This window comes from Nerophis ophidion, linkage group LG03, assembly GCF_033978795.1.
Source record: "Nerophis ophidion isolate RoL-2023_Sa linkage group LG03, RoL_Noph_v1.0, whole genome shotgun sequence".
NCBI classification, from domain to species: Eukaryota; Metazoa; Chordata; class Actinopteri; order Syngnathiformes; family Syngnathidae; genus Nerophis; species Nerophis ophidion.
In genome coordinates, this window is record NC_084613.1 from 38,998,314 (window position 1) to 39,021,779 (window position 23,466).

The 23,466-nt window shown below is 39.3% G+C and overlaps 1 protein-coding gene across 4 annotated transcripts in view; it reads right to left on the reverse strand.

The window, feature by feature from the left end:
• Nucleotides 1-1,012: 1,012 nt before the first annotated feature.
• Nucleotides 1,013-23,466, reverse strand: part of LOC133549569 (regulator of G-protein signaling 6-like) — a 194,407-nt gene continuing 171,953 nt past the window's right edge. For 2 of the 4 annotated variants that reach the window (XM_061895112.1, XM_061895113.1), the window contains 3 exons: nt 14,771-14,957; nt 8,323-8,412; nt 3,675-4,180 (listed from right to left, as the gene is read on the reverse strand). In XM_061895112.1, coding sequence (XP_061751096.1) covers nt 4,007-4,180; nt 8,323-8,412; nt 14,771-14,957 — 451 coding nt within the window. In that variant the 3' untranslated portion in view covers nt 3,675-4,006. Of the gene's footprint in view, nt 1,449-3,585; nt 3,649-3,674; nt 4,181-8,322; nt 8,413-14,770; nt 14,958-23,466 lie in introns of those variants that run through there. The other 2 variants (XM_061895111.1, XM_061895110.1) reach the window with 2 other exon arrangements.

Here is a 23,466-nt window from a genome sequence, read left to right on the forward strand (position 1 = left end):
GTGTTGTCAGTCATCTTGAATATAACCTGCAATGTGTTATACCGTTCTGCCACCACTAAGTTGCAGTATAACGTCCTTGTAAGTGGACAGCAGGCCCTCAGAGAGCAAAATGTAGTATTGTGACCCATCCATCCATCCATTCATCCATCCATCCATCCATCTATCCATCCTTTTTTTTACTGCTTTTTCCTTTTGGTGTCGCAGGGGGTGCTGGAACCTATCTCAGCTGCATTCGGGCGGAAGGCGGGTTACACCCTGGACAAGTCACCACCTCATTGCAGGGCCAACACACATAGACGGACAACATTCACACTCACATTCACACACTAGGGCCAATTTAGTGTGGGAACCCATGCAGTCACAGGGAGAACATGCAAACTCCACACAGAAAGAGCCCAAGCTTGAACTCAGGACCTTAGTACTGTGAGGCACATGCACAAACCCCTCTCCCACCGTGCTGCCCTATTGTGGTCCACACAACTGAAATCATGATGTCCTCATTTGTTGACGCGGGGTCCTGGGAGGTTGTTGGTCATCATGGTGGTAATTGGAGAGCCAAGTTTTTTTATGAGGTGGTACTTAGTGAAAAAAGTTTGAGAACCACTACACATTTTTAATTGGATTTAAAATACCCTATTTTTCTTTAACTTTCATGGCTATATTAATGTTACATTAACATTTATGACATTATTAGAAATGACAGACAGAAGAAAAATAAAATTTACCAAAGCCTAGGGGGCCCCCTATGCATGGGGCCTCTGTGTAACATCCCTACTTACTCCCCCACTTCGACGCCCCTGCATGCAGTACATGTCAGACAGCAGGCTTTTCAACTGGCGGCTTGAGGGCAAAGTCCGGCCCTTGAATGACCTCAAATTGACCTGCGAGTTTAGAAAAATGCGTTTTTCCGCAGATTCCTAAAAGACAGAAAGGAAGATAGCAGGATCCTCATGCTACGTAGTACAGTGGCAGAAAAAAAAGACAAAATCTATTGAAAAATGAAGATAAAGTAGGTGGTCTCACGCTCTCTTTATTGCTGGCAAATAAAAAGGACCTGTGTTGAGTTCAGGGCAAATAAAGGATTGTGTGAAGTAGCTATTGTCGAGACCCCACCCCCAAGTCCCACACACACACAAAAAATGTGCTTTTAACATGATACACAATACACTCATATAGAAAATAATATGAATATAAACAGGTTATTTAACAAGGCTGTAGCGTATGTTGCATGTTGTGTGCTCACTTCCTGTTCCTGCTCTTAGCATCTGTCCCAGTAGGCTCAACGCTATGTGACCAGTATGGCGGCAGTCCTCTGAGCCTTCAATATGGTGGCGTGACGACGTCTAGCCTCGTTTCATGTGGAAGCAAACTGTGCCCTCCTCGCTCCAAAATGTCTGTCAGGAAGACTGCATGAGACCCGTTAACCGCTTGCCTGTCAGTGACTTGCCCTGGAAAGATCATGAGTGTTAAAAAATACATGCTTAATACACTGAACAAAAATGTAAACACAACCTTTTTGTTTTTGCTCCCATTTTTCATGCGTTGAAGAGCTAAAACTTTTACTATATACACAAAAGACCTGTCAAATATTGTACACAGATCAGTCTAAATCTGTGTCAATGAGCATTTATACTTTGCCAAGTTAATCCATCCCATCTCACAGGTGTGGCATATGAAGATGCTGCTTAAATAGCATGATTATTGCACAGGTGGGTCGTAGGCTGCACACAATTAAAGGACACACTAAAATGTGCAGTTTCATCACACAGCACAATGCCACAGATGTCGTACGTTTTGAGGAAGCGTGCAGTTTGCATGCTGACTGCAGGAATGTCCACCAGAGCGGTTGCCCTTTAATTGAATCTTCATTTCTCTACCATAAGCCATTTCCAAAGGTGTTTCAGAGAATTTGACAATACATCCAAACGGCCTTACAACCGCAGACAACGTGTAACCACACCAGCCCAGGGCCTCCACATCCAGCAGATGCACCTCCATGATCATTTGAGACCAGCCACCAGGACAGCTGCTGCAACAATTGGTTTGCATAACCAAATAATTTCTGCACAAACTGTGAAAAACCGTCTGAGGTAAGCTCAAGTATGCTTGTTGTTCTCATTCGGGTCTCGACCGGACTGCAGTTTGTCATCGTAACCGACTTGAGTGGGCAAATGCTTACATTCGATGGAATCTGGCACGCTGGAGAAGTGTTCTCTTCACGAATGAATCCCGGTTTTCACTGTTCAGGGCAGATGGCACACAGCTTGTGTGGCGTCGTGTGGGAGAGAGGTTTGTGAATAGAGTGGCCCATGGTGGGGTTGGGGTTATGGTATGGGTAGGCGTATGTTATAAAAAATGAACGTAAGTGTATTTTATTGATTGCATTTTGAATGCACATAGATACAGCAACTAGATCCTGAGGCCCATTGTTGTGCCATTCACCCGAGACCGTTACCTCATGTTGCAGCATGACAATACACAGCCCCATGTTGCAAAGATCTCTACACAATTCCTGGAAGCTGAAAACATCCCAGTGTTTGCATGCCCAGCATACTCACCGGACATATCACCCATTGAGCATGTTTAGGATGCTGTGGATCGGCGTATACGACAGCGTGTTTCAGTTCCTATCAATGTCCAGCAACTTGGCACAGCCATTGAAGGGGAGTGGACCAACATTCCACAGGCCACGATCAACTACCTGATCAACTATGCGTAAGAGATGTGCTGCACTGTGTGAGGCAAATGATGGTCACACCAGATACGGACTGCTTTTCTGACGCCCCCCGCCCCAGATCCCTAATAAAGCAAAACTGCACATTTCAGAGCTACCTTTTATTTATAGACACACCTGAGCAATATTCATGCATCTTGATTTGCCACACCTGTGAGGTGGGATGGATTATCTCGTCAAAGAAAAAGTGCCCACTAACTGATTCTGACAGATTTGTGAACAATATTTGAGAGGAATATGTTTTTTTGTGTATATAGTAGGAATGTCAAACGATTAAAATATTTATCGCGATTAATGGCATTTTGTTTATAGTTAACTCAAAATTAATCGTGATAATCACAGATAGGTATACATATTCATCATTAATAAGTGTACCCTGGACAGATCATTTTCAGGGCAGATGTCTTCATAATGCTGCATGATAATGTTTTAAACTTTTCATCAATTAATAAAATGTAAAATTGAGCCTGCCAATAATTCTGTAATTGAAGACTCGACCAGAACATGTTACAAAAGTTCCCAACGGCATGGCAGTTGAGTCAAAAAGGAAGTGTTTGCGTTAATCGCCTGTTAAAAAAATAAGTGCCGTTATTGAAATTTATAGTTAACACGTTTTTATTGCTTTAACTTTGACAGCCCAAGTATATGGCAAAAGTTTTTGATCTTTGAGTTCAACTCATGAAAAATAGAAGCAAAAACAATATAAAATGATAGAACAGAATGAAAATTCCATCCATCCATCCTTTTTCTACTGCTTGTTTAATGCAGTACAATTAGTGTAGAAAGGTGATGATTGCAATAGTAATACTGCAGTAGTAGAGGGGCAGCCATTAGGCTTTGGGGCATCTTACCACGCTGCGGGTGAACTTCTCCAAGGAAGTGCGGCGGCCTTGTTCCGGATCAGCAGGCTGTTGCTGCGGGAGGTGGGAGCAGGGGGGAAGGGCATGGTGGATTTTGGGTGAGGCACAGGGGTTGATGAGGTGACCAGTGATGTCGTTAGTTCGTGGAGGCGAGTGTTGCAAATATGATTGGGTCAAGCACACAAAAGTTGGCAGCAGCAGCAACGTTTTAATTTAACAGGAACTAACACAAGTAGATGTGCTTTGATGGAAGGCAACACTATCAAATATTTGGAGTATTGTTTACAAAATGACATCCAAACATTGGTCACGTCATTCATTTATTTATTGTAGTGAAGTGAAATAAATTCATATATTGCTTTTCTCTAGCAACTTAAAGGGCTTTACAGAGTGAAACCCATTATCTACGTCTTTAAGCTACATGTAAACCAGTGTGGGTGGCACTGGGAGCAGGTGGGTAAGTGTCATGCCCAAGGCAGTGACGAAGCTGGCGGAAATGGGGGTCGAACCTGGAACCATCAAGTCGTAGGCAAGGCCGCTCCACCAGCCGAGCCACGCTACCAATTACAGTTGACCTTTTATTCAGCTGAACAATGAAAAATTGTATTTCAAAATTCCATTACTAAATATACAGTACAATATGAAATCAAAATCAGATATAATACTAAACACAATTTAAAATTGACCGTACTAATTGACTTGACTGTTATGGTTTTACATCGATATTAAATGAATAATAATCACGATATTATTAAATACTGTATGAAATAATAAGTATGTTAGGTGTGTGATAATATATACTAATAAATGCATTTACAAAACCCGAAACCAGTGAAGTTGGGATGTTGTGTGAGTCGTAACTTATATTCAACTTATATTCAATTGAATAAACTGCAAAGACAAGATATATAATGTTCAAACTAAGAAACATATATATATATTTTTTGGGAAATAATCATTAACTCAGAATTTAATGGCAGCAACACATTGCAAAAAAGTTGGCAAGGGGAATTTTTACCAGCGTTTTACACAGCCTTATCTTTTAACAACACTCAGTAAACGTTTGGGAACTGTGGAAACCAATTTTTGAAGCTTTTCAGGTGGAATTCATTCCCATTCTTGCTTGATGTACGGCTTCAGTTGTTCAACAGTCCGGTATTTTAGTTTAAGTCCGGTTGTGGTATTTTAGGCTTCTTAACGCACCACACATGTTCAATAGGAGACAGGTCTGGGATTACCCGCACTCTTTTATTACGAAGCCACACTTTTGGCATTGTCTTGCTGAAATAAGCAGGGGCGTCCATGATACAACATACACCATACACCATATTTCCAGTAGTATTTGGCCACCTTGCTTTGACTCACTATCGAAATTAAACTCTATGGGTTAGGAACTCCCATTCCTAACCCATTTTGCAGCCCTTATAACTTCAACTCTTCTGTGAAGGTTGTCCACAATGTTACAGAGTGTGTTTATAGGAATTCTCAACCATTCCTCCAAAATCGCATTGATGAGGTCACACACTGATGTTGGTCGAGAAGGCCTGGCTCTCAGTCTCCGTTCTAATTCATCCCAAAGATGTTCTATCGGGTTCAGGTCAGGACTCTGTGCAGGCAGGTCAAGTTCATCCACACCAGACTCTGTCATCCATGTCTTTATGGACCTTGTTTTGTGCACCGGTGCACAGTCATGTTGGAAGTGGAAGGGGCCCACTCCAAACTGTTCCTACAAGGTTGGGAACATGGAATTGTCCAAAATGTTTTGGTACCCTGGAGCTTTCAAAATTCGTTTCACTGGAACTAAGGGGCCAAGACCAACTCCTAAAAAACAAACCCACACCATAAATCCTCCTCCACCAAACTTTACACTTGGCACAATGCAGTCCAAAATGTACCGCTCTCCTGACAACCTCCAAACCCAGACTTGTCCATCAGATTGCCAAATGGAAAAGCGTGATTCATCACTCACGTGACTCCACTGCTCTAGAGTCCAGTGGCGACGTGCTTTACACCACTGAATACGACGCTTTGCATTGGACTTGGTGATGTATGGCTTAGTTGCATCTGCTCGTCCATGGAAACCCATTCCATGAAGCCCTCTGCGTACTGTACGTGGGCTAATTGGAAGGTCACATGAAGTTTGGAGCTCTGTAGCAACTGACTGTGCGACCTCTTTGCACTTTGCACGCTTCAGCATCCGTGGCCTACCACTTAGTGGGTAAGTTGCTGTTGTTCACAAACTCTTCCATTTTCTTACAATAAAGCCGACAGTTGACTTTGGAATATTTAGGAACGAGGAAATTTCACAATTGAATTTGTTCCACAGATGGCATCCTATGACAGTTCTTCGCTGGAAATCACTGAGCTCCTGAGAGCGGCCCATTCTTTCACAAATGTTTGTAGAAACAGTCTCTATGCCTAAGTACTTGATTTTATACACCTGTGGCCGGGTCAAGTGATTAGGACACCTGATTCTGATCATTTGGATGTGTGGCCAAATACTTTTGGCAATATAGCATATATTGCTCCAAAACCTGTATGTACCTTTCAGCATTAATTGTGGCTTCACAGATGTGTAAGTTACCCATGCCTTGGGCACTAATACACCCCCATACCATCACAGATGCTGGCGTTTGAACTCTGCGCCCAAAACAATCCGGATGGATTTTTTCCTCTTTGTTCCAGAGGACACGACGTCCACAGTTTCCAAAAACAATTTGAAATGTGGAGTCATCAGACCACAGAGCACTATTCCACTTTGCATCAATCCATCTTAGATGAGTTCAGTCACAGCAAAGCCGGCGACGTTTCTGGGTGTTGTTGATAAATGGCTTTTCGCTTTGCATAGTATTTAACTTGCACTTACAGATGTAGCAAAACTGTTGTTACTGACCGTGGTTTTCTGAAGTGTTTCTGAGCCCATATTCTTATTTTAGTGAAGTAAAATAAATTCATGTAGCGCTTTTCTCACACTGATGTCGCTTTTTGATGCAGTACCGCCTGAGGGATCGAAGGTCCGTAATATCATAATAATAATAATAATAATAATAATGGATTAGATTTATATTGCGCTTTTCTATTGTTAGATACTCAAAGCGCTCACAGAGAAGTGAGAACCCATCATTCATTCACACCTGGTGGTGGTAAGCTACATATGTAGCCACAGATGCCCTGGGGTAGACTGATGGAAGCGTGGCTGCCAGTTTGCGCCTACGGTCCCTCCGACCACCACCTATCATTCATTCATCATTCATTCACCAGTGTGAGCGGCACCAGGGGCAAAGGGTCCTGCCGGTGCCGCTGCCGTTGTGTCCTGCCCAAGGACACAACGGTAGCGATTTGGATGTCAATAGGTGGGAAGCGAACCTGCAACCGTCAGGTTTCTGGCACGGCCACTCTACCCACTATGCCATGCCGCCCCGCCTCATAGCTTACATGCAGTGATTTCTCCAGATTCTCTGAACCTTTTGATGATATTACGAACCGTAGTTGGTGAAATCCCTAAATTACTTGCAATAGCTTGTTGAGAAATGTTGTTCGACAATTTGCATTTCTTCACAAAGTGGTGACCCTAGTTCCATCCTTGTTTGTGAATGACTGAGCATTTAATGGAAGCTGCTTTTATACCCAATTATGGCACCCACCTGTTCCCAACGAGCCTGTTCACCTTTGGGATATTCCAAATAAGTCTTTGATGAGCATTTTTCAACTTCCTCAGTCTTTTTTGCCACTTCTGCCAGCTTTTTTGAAACATGTTGCAGGCTTTTTATTTCAAAGGAGCTAATATTTGCAAAAAATATTTTTTTCAGTTCGAATGTTGAGTATTTTGTCTTTGCAGTCGATTCAATTGAATATAGATTGAAAAGGATTTGCAAATCCTTGTATTTGTTTTTATTTACGACTTACACAACATGCCAACTTCACTGGTTTTGCGTTTTGCAATTTGACCATATCCATCCATGTATTCCCAGAACTTTGTTGCTTCTTTTTTTAATTTTTTTTTTATAAATCGTGCACCATAGGCTAAAAGTTATATGGTATCACAAATATTTAGATGTATTATTAATAATAGGAAATAAGGTACATAATCATGATATTCATGCATCCATTTTCTACTGCTTGTTCCTTTCTGGGTCGCAGGGCTGCTGGAGCTTATCCCAGCTGTATATGTTATCATATGTTTATATACACATTGGAGACTTCATTGGCACAATAACTGACTATAATAAATGGTGTGCCAAGTTAAATTGCCTTTATAATAAATAATATAATAAATTAAAACTTAAGAGCTAAAAAAACAAACTACGGACTAATACAAATAAAATAAGTACATTTAAAATATTAGTAACTGTTCTTGGTAAAATCGAAAATGCAAACACAATAAGAAACATTAGCAATTAGAAACCAATTTAAAGGTTAAAAAAGATTAAAGAACATTAGAAATAGTTTATTACTTTTGTAACTTTTTCAACATATTGAGTTTAAACAATTACAAGCTGCTTCTCTTCTGACTGGCATGATTATGAAAACGAAGATCTCGTATTGAGTCTCGTATTTCTGTTAATCCTAATGTTGTGACCAATTGTTAACGAAGCCAAAAAAATGTACGTAGGTGCATTTTAAGATATTTAGTATACAAAAAAGCTTTTTTCATGCATTTATTCATGGAGTAAACAAACCAAATGTGGAAAACTATGGATGTCGTGGTCCGAGGAAGCATCAGCTCACCTTCTTTCTCGCAAATAGGAGGTCTTGGTAGACGTTGGACCTCAAAAAGCGTGCATAGCTGTCACTTTTCATCAGCGTGAAGATGTGCTCCTGAAACAGAAGGACAACACAGTTGAAGGGCGTCACACTTCACCAACGTACTGTGAAGCGGAACCTCCATGGAGGACGTGCCCAATCTAGCCATTGATGGATTTAGTCACCTCATTAGGTCCTGACAACATAGCCACTGAATGAAAGATGTTGCTGCATCACAGCCTCTATACCATGGGTCCCCAAACTCCAGGTTTTTCTCCAAATCCAGCCCGTGGGAAGTCCCAAATTAAAAAAAAAATAAATAAATAAAATAAAAAAAAATAAAAAAAAAAAAATATATATATATATATATATATATATATATATATATTTAAAATCGGACCTTTCTAATCCATTTTCTACCGCTTGTTACTCTTGGGGTCTCCTAACTGCTCATGTAAATTTGTCTAAAATGCATTTTCCCAATCAATAATGTGACAATAAGTGCGGGCTCTATCAGTAAATTAGTGCGCGAGGAATATATATATATATACATATATATATATATATATATATATATATACATATATATATATATATATATATACATGTACATGTATATATATATATACATGTATATATATATATATACATGTATATATATACATATATACATATATATATACATGTATATATATATATATACACATATATATATACATGTGTATATATATATATTTATATATAAATATATATTGTAGCTAAGATAGGCACCAACGCCCCCCGCAACCCCAAAGGGAATAAGCGGTAGAAAATGGATGGGATGGATATATATATATATATACACACACACACACATTCAAACTGTGGTATGTGTGGCACTAGCTCTTTCTAGTAGTACAGCAAATAATCACTTATTAAATATTCAAAGACAGTGTTACTGTTCAAAATGTGCAATGTTACAGTGGCCAATAACAATATACTTGTTAAATAAAATATCTGCCTTGTTTTTAATGTATACTGACGCCCTGGGCCATAACCAGCATTTGTCAAATACCAAGGTCAAACATTTGTGGTCAAAGAGGAGCTTTCAAAGGATGAAAGCATGGGTATCCCAGCAACATATAAATAATATTACCTTGAGCAAATAAATTATTTTCCAAAATAACAAAAGCATTCATTCAGGTAGAATTACCACATATTATATTATCTAACATATTTGACTATCAGCATGATATTGTAAGAGTCCACTTTTTATATTAATATGCTGAAGTTTAACATATTTGCCAATTGTAACACTATACAACATACATTTTGAAAACCTTACTACAATTTAAACTACGACAGGGATTTGAACCTATGACGTCCTGCTCTGAAACACAAGCACTAATGACATGCACCACCCGAGTTAGCGAAAGTCTCTAAGGCAAATTTCAGCGTGACGGCACCAGGAATACGCTTGGGCTAAAACATTTTTATAAAAGCGCCTTGCCATTCAATACATTTCAACCCATGTTCATTTGAATATGCTACAATGACAACATATTTGATGTTCAAACTGATAAAAAAAAAAAATTGTTGCATATAATCATTAACTTTAGAATTTGATGACTGCAACACATGACAAAGAAGTTGGAAAAGGTGGCAATAAATACTGATAAAGTTGAGGAATGCTCATCAAACACTTATATGGAACATCCCACAGGTGTGCAGGCTAATTGAGAACAGTTGGGTGCCATGATTGGGTATAAAAGCAACTTTCATGAAATGCTAAGTATTTCACAAACAAGGATGGGGTGAGGGTCACCACTTTGTAAGCAAATTGTCAAACAGTTTTAGAACAACATTTCTCAACGAGCTATTGCAAGGAATTTAAGGATTTTAACATCTACGGTCCGTAAACTCATCAAAAAGTTCAGAGAATCTGAAGAAATCACTGCACGTAAGCAATGATATTACGGATTTTTGATCCCTCAGGCAGTACTGCATCAAAAACCGACATCAGTGTGTAAAGGATATCAGCACATGGGATCAGGAACACTTCATAAAACCACTGTCACTAACTACAGTTGGTCGCTACATCTGTAAGTGCAAGTTAAAGCTCTACTATACAAAGCCAAACCCATTTATCAACAATATCCCGAAACGGTGCCGGCTTGGCTGGGCCCGAGGTCATCTAAGATGGACTGATGCAAAGTAGAAAAGTGTTCTGTGGTCTGACGAGTCCACATTTCAAATCATATTTGGAAACTGTGGACGTAGTGTCCTCGGGAACAAAGAGGAAAATAACCATCCGGATTGCTATAGGCGCAAAGTTCAAAAGCCAGCATCTGTGATGGTATGGGGGTGTATTAGTGCCCAAGGCATGGGTAACTTACACATCTGTGAAGGCACCATTAATGCTGAATGGTCCAAACAGGTTTTGGAACAACATATGTTGTCATCCAAGCAACGTTATCATGGACGCCCCTGCTTATTTCAGCAAAAAAATGCCAAGCCACATGTTACAACAGCATGGCTTCGTAGTAAAAGAGTGCGGGTACTTTCCCGGCCTGCCTGCAGTCCAGACATGTCTCCCATCAAAAATGTGTGGCGCAATATGAAGCGTAAAATACGACAACAGGACTCCGGACTGTTGAACGACTAAAGCTCTCCATAAAACAAGAATTGTAAAGAATTTCACTTTCAAAGCTTCAACAATTAGTTTCCTCAGTTCCCAAACGTTTTTTGAGTGTTGTTAAAAGAAAATGTGATACAACACAGTGGTGAACATGCCCTTTCCCAACTACTTTGGCACATGTTGCAGCCATGAAATTCTAAGTTAAATATTATTTGCAAAAAAAATAAAGTTTATGAGTTTGAAGATCAAATATCTTGTCTTTGTAGTGCATTCAATTGAATATAGGCTGAAAAGGATTTGCAAATCATTGTATTATTTTCATTTACATCTAACACAATTTCCCAACTCATATGGAAACAGGGTTTTTACATTCGACATGCGCTTCTTCATGCAAAATGCCCCCCTCCACACACACACACACACACACACAGATCGCAAAGCCCCACATGTTCGGCATTTAGGGCGGGGCGGGCTTGATCGCTTTGAACAGAACCTGACTGACATGACAACGGTATTAAACAGACAGCGTTTCACATCAATTTCACTTAGGTGAAAACAAAGAGGGGCCGAATGTAAACTTTCAGTCACACTTTTGTAGCAAATATATTTCTCACATTTAGCTCATTTTCATCACATTTAAGTTTACATTAAAAGTTGACTCTAAATTTTAAATGGAAATCCAAATGTTACATTTAAATCTAAATCTTAAATCTAAATCTTAAATCTAAATCTTAAATCTAAATCTTAAATCTAAATCTAAATGTTAAATCTAAATGTCAAATCCGAACCTAAATTGTAAATGTAAATGTTAAATCTAAATCTAAATGTTGAATACAAATGTAAATCTATATCTTAAATCTAAATCCTTAACCTAAATCTGAGTGATAAATAATAAACCTTAATCTAAATGTTATATCTAAATGTAAATGTAAAATCTAAATCCAAATATTAAGTCTAAACCTAAATGTTAAATCTAAATCCAAATATTACATCTAGACCTATCCATCCATTCATTTCCTACTGCTTAAACAGACAGCGTTTCACATCAATTTCACTTAGGTGAAAACAAAGGGGGGCCGAATGTAAACTTTCAGTCACACTTTTGTAGCAAATATATTTCTCACATTTAGCTCATTTTCATCACATTTAAGTTTACATTAAAAGTTGACTCTAAATTTTGAATGGAAATCCAAATGTTACATTTAAATCTAAATCTTAAATCTAAATCTTAAATCTTAAATCTAAATCTTAAATCTAAATCTAAATCTTAAATCTAAATGTCAAATCCAAACCTAAATTGTAAATGTAAATGTTAAATCTAAATCTTAATGTTGAATCCAAATGTAAATCTATATCTTAAATCTAAATCCTTAACCTAAATCTGAGTGATAAATAATAAACCTTAATCTAAATGTTATATCTAAATTTAAATGTAAAATCTAAATCCAAATATTAAGTCTAAACCTAAATGTTAAATGTAAATCCAAATATTACATCTAGACCTATCCATCCATTCATTTCCTACTGCTTATTCCTTTTGGGGTCGCGGGGGACGCTGGTGCCTATCTCAGCTACAATCAGGCAGAAGGTGGCGTACACCCTGGACAAGTCGTCACCTCATCACAGGGCCAACACAAATAGACAGACAACATTCACACTCACATTCACACACTAGGGCCCATTTAGTGTTGCCAATCAACCTATCCCCAGGTGCATGTCTTTGGAAGTGGGAGGAAGCCTGAGTACCCGGAGGGAACCCACGCATTCACGGGGAGGACATGTGAACTCCACACAGAAAGATCTCCAGCCCAAGATTGAACCCAGGACTACTCAGGACCTTCGTATTGTGAGGCAGACGCACTAACCCCTCTGCCACCGTGAAGCCCTACATCTAAACCTATAGATGTTAAATCTATATATTAAATCTACACCTAAATCTTAAATCTAAGTCCAAACCTAAACCTAAATGTTTAAATCTAAAACTAGATGTTAAATCAATATTTAAACCTAAACGTAAATCTTAAATGTAAATCTTAAGTCTAAATGTGAGTATTACATGTTGAGTTGAGTTGAGTTTGAGTTTATTTGGAACATGCAAGCATACAACATGATTCATCACAATTTCCAGTTTCTCTTTTCAAAATGTTCGAAAAGGAGTCGGAAGAAGCAGAGTTTATTTAATCCTACCCCTTTTCTTTTTACATAACCGTTGCTAAAACTTTTGTTCACTTCCGGTTCTCAATGTATTTCACAATATACTCCATAAGTAATCACAATAAAAATAAATAAATAAACAAGTAATTGGTGAAGTAAATTTTATTCCATACAATGAGATAAGTAAGATTATTTTGAGAATTAAGGATTAATGGGTGAATAAAATCAGAATGTTTATCATGGTTCTTCTTTTTTGTACTTTGTAAACATTTTAAGTTTGAAGAGTTTCTTGAAGTGGATGATATTAGTACATTGGTTGATTTCTATGCTTAATCCATTCCATAATTTAATTCCACATACTGATATACTGAAGGTCTTAAGTGTGGTACATGCGTACAAATGTTTTAAATGACATTTTTCTCTAAGATTATATTTATTCTCTTTTGTTGAGAAGAATTGTTGTATATTCTTGGGAAGCACGTTATAGTTTGCTTTGTGTATAATTTTAGCTGTTTGCAATTCCACTATGTTGTGGAATTTCAGTATCTTTGATTTAATAAATAAAGGGTTTGTATGTTCTCTATATCCAACATTATGTATTATTCTAACTGATCTTTTTTTGTAATACTGTTAGTGAATGAAGTGTACTTTTGTAATTATTTCCCCATATTTCTACACAGTAACTCAGATATGATAACACTAGTGAGCAGTAGAGAATATAAAGTGATTTCTGGTCTAGAACATATTTGGCTTTATTCATTATTGTCGTATTTCTTGCTACTTTATGTTGTATATTTTTTACATGAGATTTCCAGTTCAATTTATCATCAATCATTATACCTAGAAATTTGGTTTCATTTACTCTTTCAATTTCTATTCCGTCTATTTGTATTTGTGTTTGACTTTCTCTTCTACTGTTACCAAATAGCATTATTTTAGTTTTACTGAGATTTAATGATAGTCTGTTTTTGTCAAACCATTTTTTTAATTTGTTAATTTCTTCTGTTATTATTTGTATCATCTTCTGCGTGTTCTCTCCTGAAAAAAAAACGCTGTTGTATCATCCGCAAATAACACTAACTTTGAATCTCTTGTAACTTTACAAATGTCATTTATATAGAGATTGAATAATTTAGGTCCTAGTATTGATCCCTGAGATACACCACAGGATATATTTAGCGTTGTAGAAGTGTGTTCGCCTATTGTTTCCTGTTCGTTAGATAACTTCTTATCCAGTTTAAGACTAACCTTCTGATGCCATATCGTTGTAGTTTTTTGATTAAAATATTGTGATTAATTGTGTCAAATGCTTTAGTTAGATCCATTTTAAACCTAAACCTAAGTGTTAAAACTAGATCTAAACTGCCATATGTACGAACATGCTCAATTAGGTTTCCATGTTTTGTTTAAATAAATGCAAACTTTCTAAACTGTCATCAAATTACACTTGCAGCTTCATATCCAGCTTGCATTTCAGAGGATTTCACAGATAATGTTTAATCTCTACAAATGGTAGACTTCCTGTCGTCATTGTAAAACTTCTTATCTACCATGAAATATCAAACACTGGAGACAGGAAGTGGCACAGAAACCAAACAATGAATAAAACACTGTTTTCTTACTACTGTGCTGTGCATGACAAACATGGTGTAGGTACATTACCTGAGCATCCTCAAAGCTGTAGCGTCCAGGGTCCTTCAGGTTGTGGCTCGTGCGCTCGTAGCTGTGAGAGTCCAGGTTGATAGAACTTGGTGCTCCCTCGGCCAAGAACTCCTGCCAGATCTCTTGGGCACGGGACGGAACCTCCTGCAGCGGCCGTCGCTTCAGATCCTGCACCGCTAACCAGAATCTGAAAGAGAAACACACTATTAAGTCAACAAAAAAATATTTTATTATAAATAATTACATTTTAAGTATTTATTGTTTTGAGAGGGAAACACTGTTGATTTCTTGCATGGGAGTGGGTAGTATACCATTAGGATTTTATCAATACCTAATATCGATATCCACCAGTACACCTATTTGTAATAAATGTGAAAATAAAATGTAAAACAAAATATTTTTACATTAGTATTTTTATCAGCACACAAGATCGTACAACCACCCACATTATGTAACATCTCACAGCAGGCAAGCACACGTGTTTTTTAAGTCTTAAACAAGTCAACTATGTTTGCAGTTCAAGGTGTAATACATTTGTTACAGTATGTCATCAGTTTGTAAAAACTTGGATTTAGACAAACTTTAATGATTCACAAGGGAAATTGTTCCACACAGTAGCTCAGTTACAATGATGGAAAATGTAAGGATGGAAAAGAAAATGCAGGTATAAATAGACTAAATATAGCAATATAAAATATAACACATAAACGTAATATTTAAATAATATATGTACAGTATATTATATATACTGATATACTATATTATATTATGTTTTTATCATATACACAACATATAAAACAATTACCATGTATAAAAACTACACATATCCATCACTGTTTCTATTTATTACAATTATACTCAGCTGGAAATAACATTTACTATATTTTTCAAACTAAAAGGCATAGTTAAAATCCTTTTGGACATGTGCCTTATAACCTGGTGCGCTTTATTTATATATTAATTCTGGTTGTGCTTACTGACTTTGAACCAATTTTATGTGGTACCGTACAGAGTGTATCATCTAACTGTGACCCGTAGATGGCAGTAGCACATTAGAGATGGTGTGGACTGCATGTTCAATAAATTACACCAGCATGGATGTAAGGAAGCAAGGTGTTTCATTGAAAATATAGAATATTACACACGGCGCTCAAAAATCTGTCAAATGTTTTGGTACGACTTTGATGGAGCATTACGGTCAGTCAGACTGTGCTTCAATGAACGGGTATTATTATGGTGTGTCTATAAGGACCCCAAAATGGCACCTAATTGGAGAAATTATCATGCAAAACCAACTTTTGTACTCAGTCAAAGTAGGGGCACATAAATTAGAACGCCCACAAAATGATGCATCCCGAAGAGACGGTTAGAGAGCGCTTGAAAACGGTAAAACATAACATATGCAACATTTTTACCAAAGAACCACCATGACATGTTATATAGACTAAAAGGAAATGTTTTTAATGTGGAAAAACAATCATTATATGAACCCTTTAACATACCATGCAATCTGGTGCGCCTATATGTTTGAAAATTGACTCAAATAGACCCATTCACCGACAGCGAGCCTCGTAATCTCTGGTCCTTATGGTCCAAAAATACGGTGTGTAAGGCATTCATGTGCAGAGCACAGTTTTACACAAGGGGTGTCCAAACTACGACCCGCGGGCGTTTTCCCATTTTGGCCCGCGAGACAGTAAGAGTTCAACAAGCAGCCTGGCTTGCTGAACACAAGATGGTTATTTGTCGACAACGTGATTGACACAGGCCATTGAGTGTACTTTCTGCAGACTATATGCAGAGCATTCACTTGTATAACCCAATCCAAACAACCATGGTGGAAAAAAAGATTCAACCAGCGCAAAATGTCAACACACATGAACACACACACAACCTGCTCACTGAATTTTGTGGATATTATACAAACAGCCAACCACCATAAACAATTCAAAATTACACCCATTTAAATTCATTGCAAGGCATGATGGGAAAAATGCAAAAAAAATCTCCAGACTTATCTATGTTCGGTGCATTTTAGTTGCTTGATATTTCTGATTAATTACAAAAACTTAAAGAAGTTGTCACAAAGGTAAACAAGGTAGGAGTTGAACTTTCACATGCTCTTAATATTCAATTCTAATGCGGACGGCGTGGCGCAGTTGGGACTGTGGCAGTGCCAGAAACCTGAGGGTTCCTGGTTCGATCCCCACCTTCTACCAAACTTGCCACATCCATTGTGTCCTTGAGCAAGACACTTCAACCTTGCTCCTGATGGGTCATGTTAGGGCCTTACATGGCAACTCCAGCCATCAGTGTGTGAATGTGTGAGTGTGGAAATAGTGTCAAAGTGCTTTGAGTACCTTGAATGTAGAAAAGCACGATGCAGTATAACCCATTTACCATAATAATTATTCATTAAATATCCATTGCATTATTATAATATGTACACATACACTATGTATAGGCTATACATATCTGCAGGCTATATATATATATATATATATATATATATATATATATATATATATATATATATATATATATATATATATATATATATATATATATGTATATATGTATATACTGTATAACCAGGGAACCGTAAGCGAATGCTATTTTGCTTCAGAGCAACTTTATGGAGTATGAAATTACTTACATTTTTCACTTTGTTGAGTGGATTAATATTGACCTGTGGATTACTGGATGAACTACAGTCTGGATCGCTACAAGGACTGTTAATGAAGCGCGTTAGCAGCGGTCGTTAATAAAGCGTGTGTACTTCAAACGGACATCAACTATTATTAGCATGCGTGACTTTCGTGGAGGGAATATTGTTGCATTTTAAACATTTGTGTGGTGCTGCTTCCTTTATTTGTGTTTATTCCAAAGCTAATTATCAGATCCTTCCTGAGTGAATGTGATAGTGTGTGTGTCATAATTATGACGGTCAGCTAAAAAAAATAAAGATAGCCATAATATTTGTCGAAAATTTTGACGGTCTTACAGGGTAAACCCAATTAGGAACCGCTACTAAAAAAAACCCGGTACTCGGTATACAATCCTACATGGGAGTAAAGAGAAGCAATGCTCGAGCTAAGTCAGCAGAAAGTGGTAGGTTGGAAAAAAACATCATGATTGATAGTGTGTGGAGAGACGGAGACGACGGGCCGACGACGGGACGTGACGCTCTTTTGCCCGGCTCAAGATGGCGGCCAGGAGGCAGAGGATGCGGCGGAACGGAGAGGCGGGGCGTGCCTGGGGCAACGCCACCTTAATCAGAGTCAGGTGCGTAACACACACACTGGGTCTCAATCTGTCCATCTCCTGACAGCATTTAAGAGGGGAGAAGGAGGAAGGAGAGGAGGAGAGAGTTGGAGTGTCCACAGCGGAGCGGAAGCAAGACAACAAGAACACGAACGAGCGAACGATGAGCCCCCGGGAAGACGATGTCTTCGGCTGCCGAAAAGCCAGCTGAGACGAGCAGAAGAGGAGGAGGCGCTGGGAAGCGGCGCGATCGACTTTGACGCAGAAGCGGTATTTGAAAAAATAAAAGAGTCAAACCTGCTTGACGTGATGTCCTACTTAAATGATCCATGTAACCCACACGGTGACGGCTGGAGTCGTTCACAACTGTTCACAACTGGCACCCAACGCAGGTGGATCTTGGGAGACAGGGGAGGACAACTTCCTCTGGACGCTCATCGCGAAGTTCAGAAGACTGGCGGAGGAAAAGCGTCAGTATACCCAACTTCTGCAGACAATGTTGGACCAAATGGGGGAGGCGTCGGGGCCCCCCCAAAGACGGAATCGAGGAGAATGCCAGGGAAGTCCGGGCTGAAACCTCCTACCAGGAGGGCGGGACTGGGCAAGGTGCAGTGGCGTTTGCAGACCAGCAGGGCGAGCTGTCGGCCAAGGAGAGGGAGGACAAGTTCGCCTTGCTAGATGATGATGATGATGATGATGATGATGATGAAGAGGAGGCGCCCTCTGCTGAAGAAACAGATGCACAGCCAGTGGAGCATGCAGCCAAAAAGGTAGAAGATGATATTGATGAAGAACTTTACGTCGAACAAATTTACATTGAAGGAGTTTAATTTGAGGATGAAATTTATGTTGACGATGAAGATTATGACGATGAAGAACATTATGATGAGGATAACATTTATGTTAAAGAAGAAAAACTACTTGAAGAAAGTCAGGAAAATGAAGAAGATGAAGAAGAAATTGAAGATGAAGACGAAGTCGAAGAAACTCAAGAAATTGAGAAAGAAGAAGAAATAATTGAAGAAATTCTGGAAGACGATGGAGATGAAGAAGATGAAGAAGAAATTGAAGATGAAGATGAAGTTGAAGAAACTCAAGAAATTGGGAAAGAAGAAAAATCTGAAAAATGATGAAGATAAAGAAGTTGAAGATGAAGAAGAATTTGAAGAAACTCAAAAAAACTGAGAAAGAAGAAGACATAATTGAAGAAATTCTGGAAGATGAAGAAGAAGAAGAAGATGAAGAAGTTGAAGAAACTCAAGAAATTGAGAAAGAAGAAGAAATTCAGAAAAAGGAAGATAAAGAAGAAGTTGAAGATGAAGAATAATTTGAAGAAACTCGAGAAATTGAGAAAGAAGAAGAAATAAGTGAAGAAACTCGGGAAGATGATGAAGATGAAGAAGGAAAAGTTAAAGAAGAAGAAGTGGAAGAAACTTGAGAAATTGAGAAATAAGAAGAAATACTTGGAGAAACTCAAGGAAAGGACAAAGAAGAATTTAAAGAGGAAAAATAAAAATTAAAAGAGGACAAAGAAAAAGCCAAAGAAGACAAAGAAAAAGTCAAAGAGGACAAAGGAAAAGTCAAAGAGGACAAAGAAGAAGTCAAGGAAGAGGTCAAAAAAGAGGTCAAAGAAATTGAAGTTTGAGAAGACAAAGGAAAAGACAAAGAAGACAAAGAAAAAGGAAGAGACAAAGGAAAAGACAAAGAAGGCAAGGAGAAAGCAGGTGGCCGGGGCAGTTTTTTTCCCGCTCTTTCAGAAAAGGGAAGGGGGAGTAGGATCAGCCGGACTGAAGCCCGGCTTGAGTTTGGCGAGGGAGGACTGTGGAGAGACGGAGCCTACGGGCCGACGACGGGATGTGACGCTCTATTGCCCGGCGCAAGATGGCGGACAGGAGGCGGAGGAGGCGGAGGAGGCGGAGGATGCGGCGGAACGGAAAAGCGGGGCGTGCCTGGGGCAACGCCACCGTAATCAGAGTCAGGTGCGTAACACACACACCGGGTCTCATTCTGTCCATCTCCTGACAGCATTTAAGAGGGGAGGAAGGAGAGGAGGAGAGAGTTGGAGTGTCCACAGCGGAGCGGAAGCAAGACAACAAGAACACGAACGAGCGAACGATGAGCCCCCGGAGAAGACGACGTCATCGGCTGCCGAAAAGCCAGCTGAGACGAGCAGAAGAGGAGGAGGCGCTGGGAAGCGGCGCGATCGACTTTGACGCAGAAAAAAATAAAAGAGTCAAACCTGCTCGACGTGATGTCCTACTTAAATGATCCATGTAACCCACACGGTGACGGCTGGAGTCGTTCACATAGTGCGATACAACTATTTGTGTTGAACATTTTTTTCAAAAAATGTATATAATAATCTTCTTGTAATTTACTGTTAATATCATTTTTTTTCCCGTCATAACATGGTTCTACCCCTACTGATACCTAAAATGTATGATCTTTTAATTATAACATCTGGATGACAATCATAATCAGACGACAACAAAAATGGTGTCACAATATCAATTAAATATTTAAATTATTTCCTACCAATGGCTTTTTTATTTAAATCCATAAGTTTTTGCCCTTAAAGTCTTCCTATGTCCATTATTTCCCAAGTTTGTAAACAAAAAGGATAAAGATTTAGTGGCGTCATTCAAATTTGAACTTTACAGTACAGATAAGAAAGACATTTTGTTGCAAGATGTAGATATAAATAAATAGATTACTGTACAGAGAAATATATTGCACTTTTGCATATGCATCCACATTTATGGATGTATATTATATTGTCTTTATATTCCAGCGAGTTAATCCATTTTGGGTGGGGAACTGAGGGGATTATTTTAATGCACTCAAGAGTCTTATGGCCTGAGGAAAGAAGCTGTTACAGAACCTGGAGGTTTTGCTACGGAGGCTGCGGAACCTCTTTCTAGAGTGAAAACAGTCCTTGGTGGAGGTGGGAGGAGTCTTTGCAGATTTTCTGAGCCCTGGTCATGCAGCGGCTTTTTGCAATTTCCTGGATTGGAGGAAGAGGAGTCCTGAGGATATTTTCCGCCGTCCTCATCACTCTCTGCAGAGACCTCCAGTCTGAGGCACTGCAGACTCCAGTCCAGACAGAGATGCAGTTGGTCAGTAGGCTCTCTATAATCCATCCATCCATTTTCTACCGCTTATTCCCTTTTTGGGGTCGCGGGGGGCGCTGGCGCCTATCTCAGCTACAATCGGGCGGAAGGCGGGGTACACCCTGAACAAGTCGCCACCTCATCGCAGGGCCAACACAGATAGACAGACAACATTCACACTCACATTCACACACTAGGGCCAATTTAGTGTTGCCAATCAACCTATCCCCAGGTGCATGTCTTTGGAAGTGGGAGGAAGCCGGAGTACCCGGAGGGAACCCACGCATTCACGGGGAGAACATGCAAACTCCACACAGAAAGATCCCGAGCCTGGATTTGAACCCAGGACCTCTGCAAAATGTGGTGAGAATGGGGGGAGGGAGCTGTGCTCTTTTCATCCGACGCAAAAAGTGCATGCGCTGTTGAGCTCTTTTTACAAGAGCTCCGGTGTGTAGGGACCAGGTCATATTGTCAGTTATCTGCACCCCCAGGAACTTGGTGCTGCTTACGATTTCCACCGATGTGCCGTTGATGAAGAGTGAAGTGTGGCTGGACGGGTGCTTCCTGAATTCAACAATAAATGGGTTGTACTTGTATAACAATGAACTCATTGGTCTTGTCGACGTTCAGGACCAAGTTGTGGGTTTTCACCAGTCAACCAGATGTTTCACCTCCTTCCTGTAGTCCATGTCGTTGTGGTCACGGATGAGGCCCACTACTGTCGAGTCGTCCGCATACTTATGTGGTAAGTAGTGGACCTGGCGCAGCAGTCATGGGTCATCAACGTGAACAGCAGCGGACTCAGGACGAAGCCCTGAGGGGAGCCAGTGCTCAGGGAGATGGCACTGGAGGTCTTGTCGCCCACTCTCACAGACTGGGATCTGTCTGTGAGGAAGTTAAGCAGCCAGTTACATAAGGGGGTACTGAATCCAAGGGGGGGCCAGTTTGCTCACCAAGTGCTGCGGAATGATGGTGTTGAACGCTGAGCAGACGTTTGAATATTGACATAATCTCTGTAATATTTACCATATAATATTTATTTGTGTCAATCTGCTCACCGCTCTGACCTCTCTTTTAGCTGTTAGCCCCAGCTAGCATGGCTTATTGTATCCTCCTGAAGTGTGTAGTGTAGCATGTTTATCTGTTCTCGTCCTTCCGTGATACTTGTAATAAACGTAACTTATTTGTTGCCATGGAGGGGACGATTGCTGATTTAGAAGCCTTGTTGCACTGTGGAGGGATGTTAGCCGCTCACTTTGTGATGCCGCCGATACCCGATCATTATGCTGTGATATTGCTTCTTAAATTAAAATATTGATACTTTTGTTATTTAGTTATTATGAACCTAAAACACAGTGCTCAGTAACTAAATGAAAAATTATTGTTTGGAAGTACTTTGTCTTCTGCCTCGGTAAGTACATAATGCTGTGCTCAGTCCTTCAGTTTGTCATTTGAGTATTGAAGAAAATTACTTGCAAATAAGTCAATCAGTATTACAAAACATCTAGAGTGTGCATCCTTTTATTGTAGGCTATTTGGAGAAACTACATATAAAATAAAAATAAGTAATAATAAAATAAAAATATCTTACTTTTTAAATTTTACTTTGGGTATATTTGTACAAGGTATACATATGGCCGATACCAGCCTGAATTTTAATCAGTACCGGATCGGACAGAAAATCAGTGGTATCGCACAGTGAAGTGAATTAATTGACTCATAATATGTTGAACATTTGGTGAATGTTCATATCCAACTTGGAGAAAGCAAACCATCAGGTTGGAGTAAATAATGGTTGAGAAAGAGCCTTGGATGGACATTCACATGTGAACTGGAGTTTGCTCTCTCCCGAGAAGAAAACAGGCTTCGGAATGCCAAAGTTATAGGTTTATTCTGACGGAGTGATTCAATGTTTACCTTAAACATCAAGCCTATTAGTTATGCTATACATCTGTTGTTTTCCAGCCACTACACATGAACATCTCCTTGAATGGTCAGGTGGTGTTGTTCGGACTTCGCACCCACCCAGACAGAGGAGAAGAAATGTATAAATTGATGGTTTGGCTTCTCCAGGGCTGGGAATCCTTCATTTTTGACTAGGATTGGGGACTGCAGACCTGTTTAAATGACGCTCACTTGTAACAAAGCAACTTTTGGTTAAGCAAAGCGTCTCCAACGACTCTTTTAATTCAGCCACACTGCTGTGTCGTCCTTCTGTCCGGACTTGACACGTGGAAGAAGAAAGAAATTAAATTGTGGAAGTTCTCCCACTTAAAATGATGACAGAGGTCTGTAATTTTCATCATAGGTACACTTCAACTG